This window comes from Hoplias malabaricus, chromosome 3 (assembly GCF_029633855.1).
Source record: "Hoplias malabaricus isolate fHopMal1 chromosome 3, fHopMal1.hap1, whole genome shotgun sequence".
In the NCBI taxonomy this organism is placed as follows: Eukaryota; Metazoa; Chordata; class Actinopteri; order Characiformes; family Erythrinidae; genus Hoplias; species Hoplias malabaricus.
In genome coordinates this window covers 46,393,319-46,407,205 of record NC_089802.1, presented here as the reverse complement: position 1 = coordinate 46,407,205, position 13,887 = coordinate 46,393,319, and the positions used below count along the sequence as shown (strand labels likewise).

At 39.6% G+C, this 13,887-nt stretch overlaps 1 protein-coding gene across 1 annotated transcript in view; it reads right to left on the bottom strand.

Annotated features, from left to right (window-relative positions):
- Positions 1-1,631, bottom strand: part of LOC136692507 (neurexophilin-2) — a 69,589-nt gene extending 67,958 nt beyond the window's left edge. Inside the window, exon 1 of the mRNA XM_066665972.1 lies at positions 1,261-1,631. Coding sequence (XP_066522069.1) covers positions 1,261-1,314 — 54 coding nt within the window. The 5' untranslated portion in view covers positions 1,315-1,631. The remainder of the gene's footprint in view (positions 1-1,260) is intronic.
- Between the last annotated feature and the right edge of the window lie 12,256 nt (positions 1,632-13,887).

The following is a 13,887-nucleotide window of genomic DNA, read 5'->3' as shown; positions in this document are numbered from 1 at the left end:
TACTATACTTTATGTACGCTATACTGTCTATATTGAATAGCGCAAACCCTGTATGTAAAATGTGCACTCTTGTATTTGTTAAAAATCTGGTCAGACTCCAGGGTCAGAAGCCAAGAAAAGGAGGTGAGTGGTCACACACTCCACACTGTGTGCAAGATCACAGGAGTGGAATCATAAGGCTCCTTGTTGCACAGGTTATCTCATATGTAACAGAGAAAAAGCCCCAGTTACACAGTACTGCAAAAAGGGAAATCATATTTACATTCAGTTGCTGGTAAAAGGCAAAGAGGCCATAGATAATGAAGTCAAATGCGTTTCATTTGGCTGGAATCTGTTCAAGCACACTCGCACTTCAATGAGTGAACTCTCTCGTCTGCGTAAATGGCGATGAGAAGATAAAACAAGCCCGGGGCAAGTATATCCTCAACTTCAGAGGAAAATTAAAGAGAGTTGCTGGGGGCCTGTTTGATAAGATGATAGCGAAATGTGCCAGCTGTGAGGAGAGAAAATCGCAGGCAGAGGGGGGGAAAAGTGAGACTGCTTAAAGGAGCAGGAAAGGGGGAGAAGGCTTTTGTCCCCTCTGAGATGTGCTGAGTGCGCTGTATAAGCCCTTTAACCCTTTAATACTCTAATATTAGCCTTGATATCATAAAACTATCCAAGAAAAAAAGACTCTGGAAAAAGTTGAGGAGTGGAAAACATGTTTCAGTAAAGTGGTCCATGCATGAGGGCTAGTTAGGTTTAGGGTTTTACAGGTGGAGTTGGTCAATGTTATGTTTTTTTCATGTTTTATTAGGAGAACAAAACTTGGCCCATGTTTCAGGGTAGGCTCCGGACCCACCTTGACCCTGACCAGGACAAAGTGGTCAGAGAATATGAGCGAATAAATGAATCTAGTCTATAAATAAGTGAACTTGTGTCATTTAATGTGTGAAATGTTCTTTTTTTTCCTTTAATGGCACTACTGGCTACACTGTGGAAAGAGGTTGATCAATTGAAATGACTGTAACAACCAAATTAACTAGCATCATTCAACTCAAATGGACACTTTGAAAAAAATAAACATGTTTAAATTAATAAAACCAGTTTTAAAAATTGTTACCGCACAAAGGCGGCTATTTTTTCCCCATTTTCTAAACTGTAACGTCCAGACAGCACTGCACTTTTGCTATGTAGTGAAGTGTCCAGATATAATTAGTAAAGTATCGTGATATATTTTCACCACATCGCCCGACCCCTGTTCCGGCAGAGGTTTCTTACCGTTCGCAGAATCCACTGGTTGAGGATGAAGAGCGTCCACCAGAGCAGCCTCATGGCTCCTTCCCTTCCGAGAGCGACCTCCCACTGAAGATTAGTCCGGTAGAGTGAACATACACCGGTCACACTCCCCAACAACACACCCGCCAAACCAGCAACAACACACACCGCGCGGGCGCTCAGCTGTTTCTCAGGAGAGAGAGTGTGTGTTTTTCCCGTTAAGTTCACGTGCCGGAGGACGGTGTCGGGAGAAGCGCGAGCTTAGTCTCTGAAGTCTCGAGAGCGCTCATACACATCCATAGCGCAGCGGACGGCGCGCGAGAGCAGCTGAGAAAAGTTCGCACGCGGCACACGAGAGGCGGCAACTTGTGGAAAACTGATGTTATCAGCGGCGCGCGAGCTAAAGCCCACCCCTCCCTTCCAGATAGAGAGAGAGAGAGAGAGAGAGAGAGAGAGAGAGAGAGAGATGGGTGTTAGCAAAGTGCATTAAGGCTCCCCTTTCTTTTTCCTTCTTTCCCTTTGCAGCCTTTCTCCACCCACTCCGTCTCTCCCAAATTTTTCTCTTTACCTTTCTGTCTTTGTACCCTCTCTATGTATCTTTATGTTCTTTTTTTTCTCACCTCGTCCCTCTGTCTCTTGTTTTCATAGTCTGCCTTTCACTGTCCTCTGTCCGATTTTCTATTTTCTCCTTTCTCTCCCCTCACATTTTTCTTTTCCGTTTTATTTTTTACTTGAAAGTGTTTTCCTCTTTGGCTTTCTTTTTTCCACTACGTATTTCCCTTAAGTCAAATTCTCTTTCACTCTTTCTTGTTTTCTCTTTTTAATCACCTCTCTATACATCACGTTCTCGCTATATATTCACTTATTTCTTCTACAGTGTTCCCTGTTCTCATTGGTTTCTTTCTTTTCTCCGTTTCGGTAACAGTTATTCTATTATTCGTCGTCTTTCCTTTTTTCTCTCTCATTATTTCATTATGTTTGTGTGACGAAGGAAAACAGCGCGAAATCTTCTGTTGAGTTGCTTGGGTCTTATTTCATGAAACGCGAGTGTAAGCCCTTCATTTGGTTTGTCTTCTTGTCGAAGGGGGCGGGGGAGGGGGCGGTATTTGCTCCAGAGCTAATGCTAAGTGAACACTGAACTAGCCGCTTTAGAGCTGTGGAGGAGCTGCGTGTCCATCCAAAATACCACCAAAACTTTTCCACTTTTCCATAACATCCTGACACAGCAGCTCTTCAGCGCCCCCTCGCGAGATACAGCCAGAAAACACTATTCAACACGTTACAAGCAAAGTCCAGTCGTGTAAAAGTTTGACCAAATGACGTTAGGTTTATATTGTGAAAATAAGTTAAAACATCCTCGACAAGTAACACGATTTAATATGGCATTTCTGCACATTTTAGCGTAGTGTCTTTATTTACTAAGCTAACTTGAATATATATATATATATATATATATATATATATATATATATATATATATATATATGTATATATATATATATATTATAAATATAGCAAATAAATACCACTTGTACATTGAATTGTACAGAAATGTGTTCTCTTTAGAGGATGAGTGTTTACTTGTGATCAGGGTACACAAACCTTTGAAAATAACTATACCTCAGTCTCAGGTGCATGAAATAAAAATACCTTATGTTAAGGCATTCACCCCAACCCCAACCCCCCCCCCCCCCCCACACACACACACACACAAATTAGATTAACAAATATATTAATCTAAATATGAGTTTAAAAGAAAGTGAAAACAAATCTAATGGGCCCCATGTGAAGCTCTGATGGATTGGCATAGAACATTTTACATCTTATCATTGGTATGACTTTAATTACTAAAGAAACTGACAATAAGTGAAAAATAATAAAGTATATAGAATTAAGACACTGAATTATTATCCAAGGCAAAGAATTACATATTTCATTAAACAGCTATAGTAAGCATATTTAAAAGTTCTGTTCCATATGAAATGGTACATCAGTTACCTTCTGGCTACTGTTGAGTGCTTAAAATGGTTGAGGTGACCACCACAGGACTCTGAAGAAAAATAGGATGTGTTTTAATTATTAATTATGACTATTTAATACTTACCATTTGCTCTGAACCTTTACCAAATTCGTGTCTTTTGTTTTTGGCCGAGCAACAAACAGTGGGTAAAGTTTTGATGTGTTGCTCATTACTAAATATTCCAACATGGACAGGCTGTACTTTTTCTTGGCTAACTCTCACTGTGCTATGTCACAGACACAAAGAAGGAAATATGAGTGATTACATGACTGATATTGATCATGTACACTTATAATTGTATAGCCCAAAGAAAACAAAGCTTACCACACTACACATGCTCACATCTCAGCCCCATAACCCTGTTCCGGAGCCCATATTTGAGGCTAAAATTGGAGCGGCACATTTAGTTGTTATTGTAAAAGCTGTGTTGGCTCTGGCTCTGTCTCACTGAGTCTTTGCCTCGCTCTGTATTGAAGGTGGCAGGTGAGTTCGCTCTTCTATTTCAGAGGAGCTCTGCCAGGCGCTTTAGCACAAATGAATCAACATGGCTGGAACAAATGAGCCCAATTTTCTCCCACATGTACGCATCATAGTGCCCCTCCTCTTTCCCCCTCTGCTTTCCAAGCCAGCGCGCACTCATTCAAATACTCTGACTGGAAACAGTGTGGAGTTAGGGGGGGAAAAAAAAACATTAACAACTGAAATTGTTGCCAAAACCTGGGTTTAGTGAGAATGAGTTGACTAAATACCCTGGCCCTGTTCTCTACATAAAGAAACTGCTAAGCCTCGCAGTGCCACATTAGGACTATCGCTGTTTCAAAACAATCAACAAGAAACTTTCTGGTTCAGTGAAAAACTGGAGAACCTACAGTCTACTAGCACTTTCATTCACGTGATCACCAGAGATGTGGGGAGATCCTGCAGTCATTTGCAAGACTCAAGTAGAAGTCTTTGAACAAGGAGAACAAATGTGGACAGTGGAACTTCTGATAACACTTTAGTTGGACAAGAGTGGAGATGATGTGCATAAATGTTCATTCACACATTCATTTATCTGATCATTGATACATTCATTTTTCTAACTGCTTCATCTTGATCAGGGTTGTGGCGGGTCTCAGATTCAACCTGATCCCAAACCTAACTATTGTATTTATCCTAATCCGAACCTAGAAATGCTTTACTCAAGAATGTGAATGCAAATGACAATCGCTGGCCAATGCACATCCCATGCTGGGATGGTTCTTGCTCACATCATTTACAAAAGCAGGCCTTTAAAAGAATAAACTTTAAAAGAGCCCAGCTTTGCACTGATGACCTGTCCAGTGTGTTCTTGACTTATGCTCAATGATGCTTGATAGGCTTCAGACCCACTGCAACCTGAAATGAGGTGAATTGGCAATACTGCAGTAACATGATCAGGTTTAAAAAGAGAGTCTCAGAGAGGCAGTCTTTCAGATGTAAAGATAGTGAGGGGTTCACACTTTCTGAAAGACTGTAGAACAATCAAATAATATGATAACGTTTTATGAAACATAAATTCTTATGGAATTCATCATGTACAGCCCATAACATCATTAAAAATTTCAGAGAATCTGGAGAATTCTGAGAAAAATGAAAGAGACCTAAAACCATTATTAGCTGGCTGTGGTCTTTAGACTCTCAGATTGCACTGAATTAAAAACAGACATGTTTATGTAACAGAAATCATTGCATGTGGCATGGCAAGTACCAGGGGAGACAGAGATAAATATAGGGTATGTTTTTATTAAAATAAAAGGACAAAGTAGAAACAAACAAGGATAAACTAACTAAAAACAACTAATCAAAAGAATGTGAAACTTAATAACAAAACACTAGACAAAGACCTGAAGACTAAGATAGAGACCTAGACACTGATGCAGACCTAAACAACAACTAGAATTACTAGACAAAAACACAGACCTGGAAAAGCTAAACTAAACACAGAAACCCAGAAAGGCTGACTTAAACATAGAAAGGCAGGATTGTAAAATGGCAGACAAACACTTAGACTTGAATACAAAACACCTGGGAACAAGAGTCACATGACACAGAAGGTGGTATGGCAGGAAATCACATGAGGAGTCACAAGCACATGGTTGACATAAACAGCACATGGAACAAGACAAAGCACAAAACAAGGACAGAAATCAAAGGACAAAGAGATAAAGCATGACAACAAGGGAGACACAGACAGAGCAGGAACAAACTAGACATGTGAACACAGTTCATCGTTATATACACAAACACAAGTTAAATCTCAGAAATGCAAAGATATAAACATTAAAAAAAATCAGAATCCACAAAACTCAGCTGCCTCGCATTTAAGATGGAGTGAGGCAAAGTGGAAAAGTGTCCTTTGGTCTGACAAGTCAAAATAAGTCTTTGGAAATCATCGATGCTGCATCCAGGGATCATCAAGCTTATAATAAACACACATTTCAAAAGCTAGCATCCATGATGATGTGGGAGGTGAGGGTGCAATAATGCACATAACATGTGTGGCATGAATTTCACATCTGTGAAGGTACTGTTAATGCTGAATGATATATACAGGATTTAGGCCTACACACTACCAACCAGACATCTTTATCAGGGAAGACCTTGTTTATTTCAGTAAGATAAGGCCAATCAACTTTCTGCATGGATTACCACAGCAAGGCGACTTTGTAAAATAATAATAATAATAATAATAATAATACATTATATTTATATAGCGCAACTTAAAGACGCTTACAATAGTTAATACACAGAACACATTCAAAGACATACAAAACAGATCAAATATAGAATACAGAACATTAACAAACAGAACCAGCATGAAAAGATTAAGTTTGAGGAGTATCATAAGCAAGGGAGAAAATATATTTTTGCGGTTTTATTTGAGTATGGATAGAGTTGGAGAATGTTGGACTGAAGGGTGAAGAGAGTTCCAGAGTCGTGGAGCAGATCTAGAGAAAGCACGATCACCGTAGCTGTGGAGGCTGGAAGGAGGGACAGTGAGCAGCTCGGCTGAGGAAGACCTGAGTGTGTGCATGGGTTTGTAGGGATGGAGAACAGCAGACAGGTATGAAGGAGCAAGGTTATTTAGAGCTTTGTAAGTGAGAAGAAGTATTTTCAATTGAGTACAGTACTTTATGGGAAGCTAGTGAAGATGTTGGAGAACAGGTGTGATGTGTTGGTGAAAGCGAGTGCGAGTGAGAAGGTGGGCAGCAGAGTGCTGAAAAATCTGAAGTCTGTGGATGGAGGAAGAGCTGATGCCAAAGAGAAGAGAGTTGCAGTAGTCAAAACAGGTGGAGATGAAGTCATGGATAAGGATTTCAGCAGCAGATTGAGAAAGAGATGGCCTCATTTTGGCGATATTATACAGATGAAAATAAGACGTTTTCATTATAGAACTGATGTGAGCACTAAGTGAAAGAGTTGAGTCGAGGATGACATCCAGATTACGAACCAGGGAAAAAGGAGATACACTTGAATTATAAATGGAGAGAGAAAGGGAAACTTTTTTTTTTTTGAGAATTGATTTGAAAACAATTAGCAAGAGTTCATTCATTCATTCATTATCTGTAACCGCCTATCCAATTCAGGGTCGCAGTGGGTCAAGAGCCTACCTGGAACCATTGGGTGCAAGGCGGGAATACACCCTGGAGGGGGCACCAGTCCTTCACAGGGCAACACAGACACACACACACATTCACTCACACCTACGGACACTTTTGAGTCGCCAATCCACCTACCAACGTGTGTTTTTGGACTGTTGGAGGAAACCGGAGCACACAGACTCCTCATAGACAGTCACCCAGAGCGGGAATCGAACCCACAACCTCCAGGTTCCTGGAACTGTGTGACTGCGCCACTACCTGCTGCGCCGCCCTAGCAAGAGTTCAGTCTTGTCATTATTTAACATGAGAAAGTTGTGATTCATCAATTTCCTGATTTCCTGATAGCAGTGAAAGTTGAGATTAAAATTACACAAGATATGTTCAAGGGGAAGCATGTATACAATGAAAAGAAGGGGCCCAAGGACTGATCCTTGAGGTACCCCTTGAGTAACAGAAGTGTAAGTGTGACTAGAAAGGGTAATGAACTGTTTGTAAAAGAGTTCAGGAGCTAAACTATTCCAGAACTATCACCCACTGAAAACAACTTTTTTGGAATGTGTTGCTGGCATCAAATTGAAAATTGGTTTACTTGGTTTGCTCAGCACTGCTGGAATTTTGGATTTATTTACGTTTTGCATTCACCTTAAAGGAATGGGCCTTGGTTCTGCTCCACAAAACTTTGTGACTAACTTCTAAAAGATTTTATGTGTCATGAAGGCACACAGACACAGATAATTGTTTGTTGTCTTAAGTAGAGATTTATTCTTTGCTATATACAGCATGGGCATCTTTGCATTTCTTCATGACTAGAGAGGTCATCAGTGCTTTGGTGTTGAGGTGTTACGACTCACACCTGTCAAGCCTCTTTTTTACTGCTCTGGATTTTGAAAATCCACTGCAGACTAAGAAATGCTGAGGGTCAAGGTTGTGCTGAAAAGGTTCTGGTAGCAAGTGAAATGGGGGAGTTTTGTTTATGCACCATCGAGAAGAACAGAGCAGACTTACAATGAAGAAAACTTTGAATATGTTTAGGTGTCCATGTTTACTCTCCTATTGCAGAGGGGAATGTTGTATTTGCAAATATCATATACATAAATCTTCTGCCAAGTGTATTTATAAAAAATTTGCTAGAACAACAAACAACTCTACAGCAGTTGCCTATTACCACAATCCTGCAGCCTCCAACTTTCAAAAGATAGATAAATAAATAGAGAACGAGAGACACACAGACAGACTACACAAACATTTGTGAACACTGTTTGTAGTTAGTGAATTCAGCTAGCTTTTGTTCAACTGCACACATAGCTTCTATCATACATAGAAGAGCACTGACCCATAGTAGTGAGGAATGAAGTAATCAAAACCAAAAGGCAATGTTCCATCATCTAGTGGAAAGCCTTCCAGAAGAGCAACCAAAGGGGAACAAAGTGCATATTAATACCCTGTGCTTTAGGAGAAATGTTTGTTGAGCAGGTATTTGAAAACAATATTGGCTGTATATTATGAATAGACAGATTTGATAAAAGAATAGGAAGGCTTGCTGACAGTTGGGACCTGCTGTTTAAGTCGTCCTTTTCTTCTGTGCCCAGACAAAACACACTGTTCCGTCTTTCTTTGTTTATATTCCTCAGCTCAGAACCAGTCCAATCTCAGTCACCAGGAGCAGGTATAAAAAGTTTGCCCTGTGATTGAGAGCTGGTATTAACATTTTAGAAAGGCTAAGGTTAAAGCTTGGGGCAAGGTTAGTGCAAGCTTTTCAACAATCCAACCAAAACACCCTCACTTGCAACAACTGCTACAAATTCTTTCTGAACCCAGGTCCCTATAAACTTTGCTTGAAAAGTTTTGTTGAGTATTTTTTAAAGTTGTTTTTATTTAACTTTTAAAATATATAAACTTTACAGGAGAAGGAAAATGCCTAATTTTGGAGTATGTCTATTGGTCCATTCATCAGTGTTCAAATTATGTAGTAAACTGACAATCCACAAAAATGGAGATTAATGTTTTTCTTTGGACGGATATTTGGCTGAAAATGGTTTCATGAAGAGTGCACCAGCGCTGGCACCATCATCGGGTAATCGTCAGTTTGTACCACCATAACACCTCAGCCATCTGGGCCAAGACAGCACAATTGGCTTTGCTTTCTTTGTGGTTCTGGTGGCCAGAACTTTGGGCAGCTGACATTCTCCTTCAGGTCATTGAACTGTTCAGTGGCATTACATTAGTGGCTGCTTAAAAAGAGTCAGGAGTTTGCTTCATGCATCTTGGAGGAAGCACATGCTTGCTTTCCCGTTGCCAGGCTGGTGGATTTATGTGTGACTGGAAACTAAAGGAAGTGTAGTTTTACTGTGATCATTTGTGCAATAATACCTGTAGTTAGATTGTGTAGAAATGCTAAAAAAATTACAGAAATAACATCAAAATGAATAAAAAGAAATTCATGTGAAAATTGGTGAAAGTGTCAGTATTCACTGTTCCCTAAAAGACACACCTCAGAAAAACCAAGAACAGACGTACCATGCTGGAATTCATAAAGATGAGCCATGCATGAAGCCATGCATGAAGACAATGGCCTGAATCATACTGTGATATTATTAACTAAAAGGAGCTCACCTGAAAATTAGGTAAAAACTTCTGGACTGGCCAAGTTCCACAAATTTCATCGGCTGAGAGGAAACTGAAGTGTGAATATTCCCGAAAACAAGCACTGGTCAAAAGAGGTTGCCATTAAGGCTTGGCAGAAAATTACAAATAAAGTTATCAAGAGTACTGATGGCAGTTGGTCTTGGGATTATGCAGATGTTTCAATTTTAAGCCAGTTAGAAGAGCATTCAGCAGTGCATGAGCCAATTGTTGTCCTCATAGGTTTAGGGTTGAGCAGGAAGTGAATTTCTTCCACTACAGACCAAAGGTTGTATGGCCTTAAAATTACAATCACTAATTAAAATTAGCCTTATTGCAGATGGTAGAAATCCAAATTGTGGAGTGTGATTATTTTTCATAAAACAATGCAGTTGGTGCTCCTTATTCTAATGATGAAACAGATCATAAATAACACAAATAGATACCTTTCCAAAGCATAAGCACAGACAGGTTGTCAGAGAAATGTACACGCCCACACGTTATGATCAGATTTAAGTGCATTTTAACTGTTTTAATGATATTATTAAAATAAATAAATAAATAAAAAACAATACATTAAAAAAAAAATCAATCGAGCTATCCAAATACGTATAGATCTCTTTCTCATTAATGCTGCCAGAGTCGCACTTCTGTTAATGGAAAATTGTGCCGTGTTAAAGATTCTTTGTTTGGACTTCCACTGTCGCCAGCAGAGAAGAAGGAAACAAACAGTAAATCACACTGACAGCGCTAAATCCCCAATTACATCAGCACAATCTGAGGACAAGCAAGAGCACCGCTCTCACTGAGCAGGCCTGATAGTGCCTGGAGAAAGCAGAGGGACATATCAAATATTAACATCCAGTTATATCTGGCTGTACGTAGTGCAGATCAGCTGGTCCAGTCTAAACAGAAGGTCTGGGTCTCCTGTGACCTGTCCCTGAGCTATCTTTGCGTCAGCGATGGAGTTTACTGCTTTATATTCCATAAAACTGAGCTTCGCTCATGCCTGCTTTATTCACCACCCAAGAGAAACTCAATCCTTAACACACAACAAAAAATATCTCCAATATGGCAAAGTTACAAGAGTAAGCAAAACATTCTTCTAAGTAAATCAGTGTACAGAGTTTATATTCCAGTTTGAAACACTGCTATTGGACCATATTTCATTCACATTTGACACAAATAGAAGGACCTCTCCAGTGTTTAAATAATGTAGAAATAGAAAAAATGTAAAAGAAAATGCAGATACATGTTTTATCTGTCCCAAAACCGAGTGAGCTGTCTACATAAAGAACACTTTACCTCATAGTGTGCATGCTTCAACACGTAGGCTGTTCCAATTCTTAAACAGCTTAAATACACTGCCTACTGAGATACCTATGGCCAAATTTTAAGACATGATCGAACCGTTCCTCAGCTGCTAAGGCAATCCCATGATGGAACGCAAACATAAATACTGTCTATTTAGCACTTTTACAGAGCAAAAATATTTAACACATTAATGAAATTGGGAAGAGCAGAATTCATAGTGCTGACATGCTGAAGCAATGCTAGCAGCTGAGGTAAGTAAAGGGCGGTTGCGTACAATGAGTGGGGACAAGCCGTGATGCAATTGATCTCTAATTAGAATATCTCGATAATCTGCCTAATGAGGACAGATGTTGGTTAGAACACTGCCTATTAAACAGCTGCCTACTTTGTGCCTACTAACGTGGCTTACCAGGTTTTGGGACAGACCCTGATGATACAGTCTTGATTTGATCCTGAAATCACTGGGCACAAGGCAAACACACTGGACAGAGCAGCAGACAATTTTGCATAGGCAATCCACCTACCAGTATGTGTTTTTGAAATGTGGAAAGGAACCAGTGCATCTTGAGAAAACCCAAGAGACACAGGGAGAACACACAAAAATATTCACTGAAGAGTGAATTTGATACCAGAAGCCCAGGGCCCTGGAGCTGTGCAGTGATATTCAGATTTATTATTATTACTTAGATTTATTATTATTACTATTGAAATTATTATTATTATTATTATTATTAGTAGTAGTAGTAGTAGTAAAAGACTTTATATGTTTAAATATTAAACTAATACATGTTGCACAACACCAATGTTTTAAACACTATTGACACATTTTTCTAGCTTGAGCTTTCAGGCCATCTGTAGTAGTGCAGGTTGCACATACACCATATTTTGTGATGATTTGGGTGTTGGTGGCTTGTTCAAATACAGCTTTTTAAAAGGCTTTTCACTGAGATCTGTGAATAGATCGAATGCGCAGCAAACTAAAGGTCAATTATTGCTTCTGAGTCGAACCTTCACCACAGGAAAAGGGTAGATCCTGCATTGACACAGACCCTATGTGGTAGCCTGACATGCACCTCCCCAGGAAAGTAACTATGCATTGCAATGACACAGACCGTGAATGACTGTGACTGGTCAGCAGTTGGACTAACATGGATTAAGTTGTACCAAGGATGTCCAGAAATATAAACTCATATTCTCCAAACTAGAGACTGCAGACAGCAGCAAATTCACAGCTAGAGATTTCCTCAGACATTGGTTTTGAGAAAGATGGAACAAGGCAAAAATAAGGACACTTTTGGGAGGTGGGGGGTGGGGGAAGTGCTTTCTAAGGAGCAGAAACACACAGAGGCATAAAAGTGCCAGCTTTTTATTTTATTTTAGTTTTATTTTTGCAGAGCAACATAGACCAATGCACAATTATAAACACTCACAATGGCATAGTGAACACACGCTACGGCACTGAAGCATAAATTAGCCGTAGTAAAATTGTTCAGGGTCATTTCTGAAATAACCCTGAACAAATGCAAAGGCAATGTATATAAGTATTCTTTTAACAATTGTTTAAAAATTTTAACATGATGTGAAGTGTGGCAAAATGTACCTTAGTAGCATCCAGCTATGCTAAATCACACTCTACTCTCAATGAAAAGCTTGGTGTCACAAACTTTTGAGAGATACTGTATCCTCTAAAGAGTTCTGCCTTGGATAGTCTGTTATGGGAGTGTATAATGTTCTTGGAGTGTGTTGTAGTGCTTTGACTGGGGCTAAGTCTAAATTGCGAATGTGCATTAGCATCCTGCTGACCATATGCTTATGATAATATAGAGCATCAGCATTATCGAGCCACAAAGTTTCACTCCGACTCTTTTTCAGTTTGTATTTGGTAGGAATAAAAAAGGAAAGGCATTTTCTTGCAGTTTTGATTTACATAAGATCATTTCTTAGGAAATAGTGCATGTATATATGGATATACAATACTCCTGCATGGCTTGTAACCATGCCCCATTTTTAATGAGGATTTTTATATGGGTAAAATCCTCATTTCCCCTTCAATGTGTGTATGCATGTGTAAAAACCTCTGATTTCCCCCTGCTGAGCGCACACTGCTCGGAGTGGAGAGGCTGTCATCTGCTGGTGTTTTTCTGATGGATTCATGAGAGCAAGGCGTGGAGAATGACACAGCATTGAGATGTTTAGGAGAGTTATGATTGTGTCTTTGTCATTTTAATGCGATTTGGGATGATGCTCAGGATGCAATCCTCGACGAGAGACAGACAGGAGGCAGGTAGAGGAGAGGAATGAAATTATATTATTTATTATTAGATTCTTATATTGATGGGAAAGATGTTGAAAATATGTGTAATGCCACCTGGAAGGCTGCACACATGCATGAATGGATGGTAGGGTCGGCAGAGCTGGATGTTTTGGAGAAGTTCACTGTTGTTTACACTGTAGACACACGTAGGTATGGGGGGAGGTAGCTCTACTATGCTGAGTTGTAACTTTATAAATTCATGGCTCTTTGGCTATGGTCTAACACATTTTCCCCTATAATTTAGTCCTGACCAGTTATCAACTTCTTGTTAATTCATCCCAATCATACAACAAAAGCTAAGCTGAGAAGTTGAAGGATGCCCTGTGCACCCTTGAATACACATGCAACAATTTATATATCGTAATAATTGCTGTTGCTTTTGACATACTGGACAAATTTACATTTACGCCAGGACGTGGATTTAAAAACATGACTGTTCTGGGACAAGCGAGACATCTTGTCATCTTGTCACCCTATTAACAGTACTAAGCAATGGAAGAAAAGCTCAAAGCCAATAAGTCCAAACATATCAAGAACTAACACTTCAAAAGCCTCCCAGTTAGTTCTTTTACAGCAAACCACAAAATACAATGTTTATATTTAATTTATACTAATGGTGCGGCACGGTGGCACAGCAGGTAGTGACGCAGTCACACAACTCCAGGGTCCTAGAGGTTGTGGGTTCAAGTCTTGCTTCTGGGGTGACTATCTGTGAGAAGTTTGGTGTGTTCTCCATG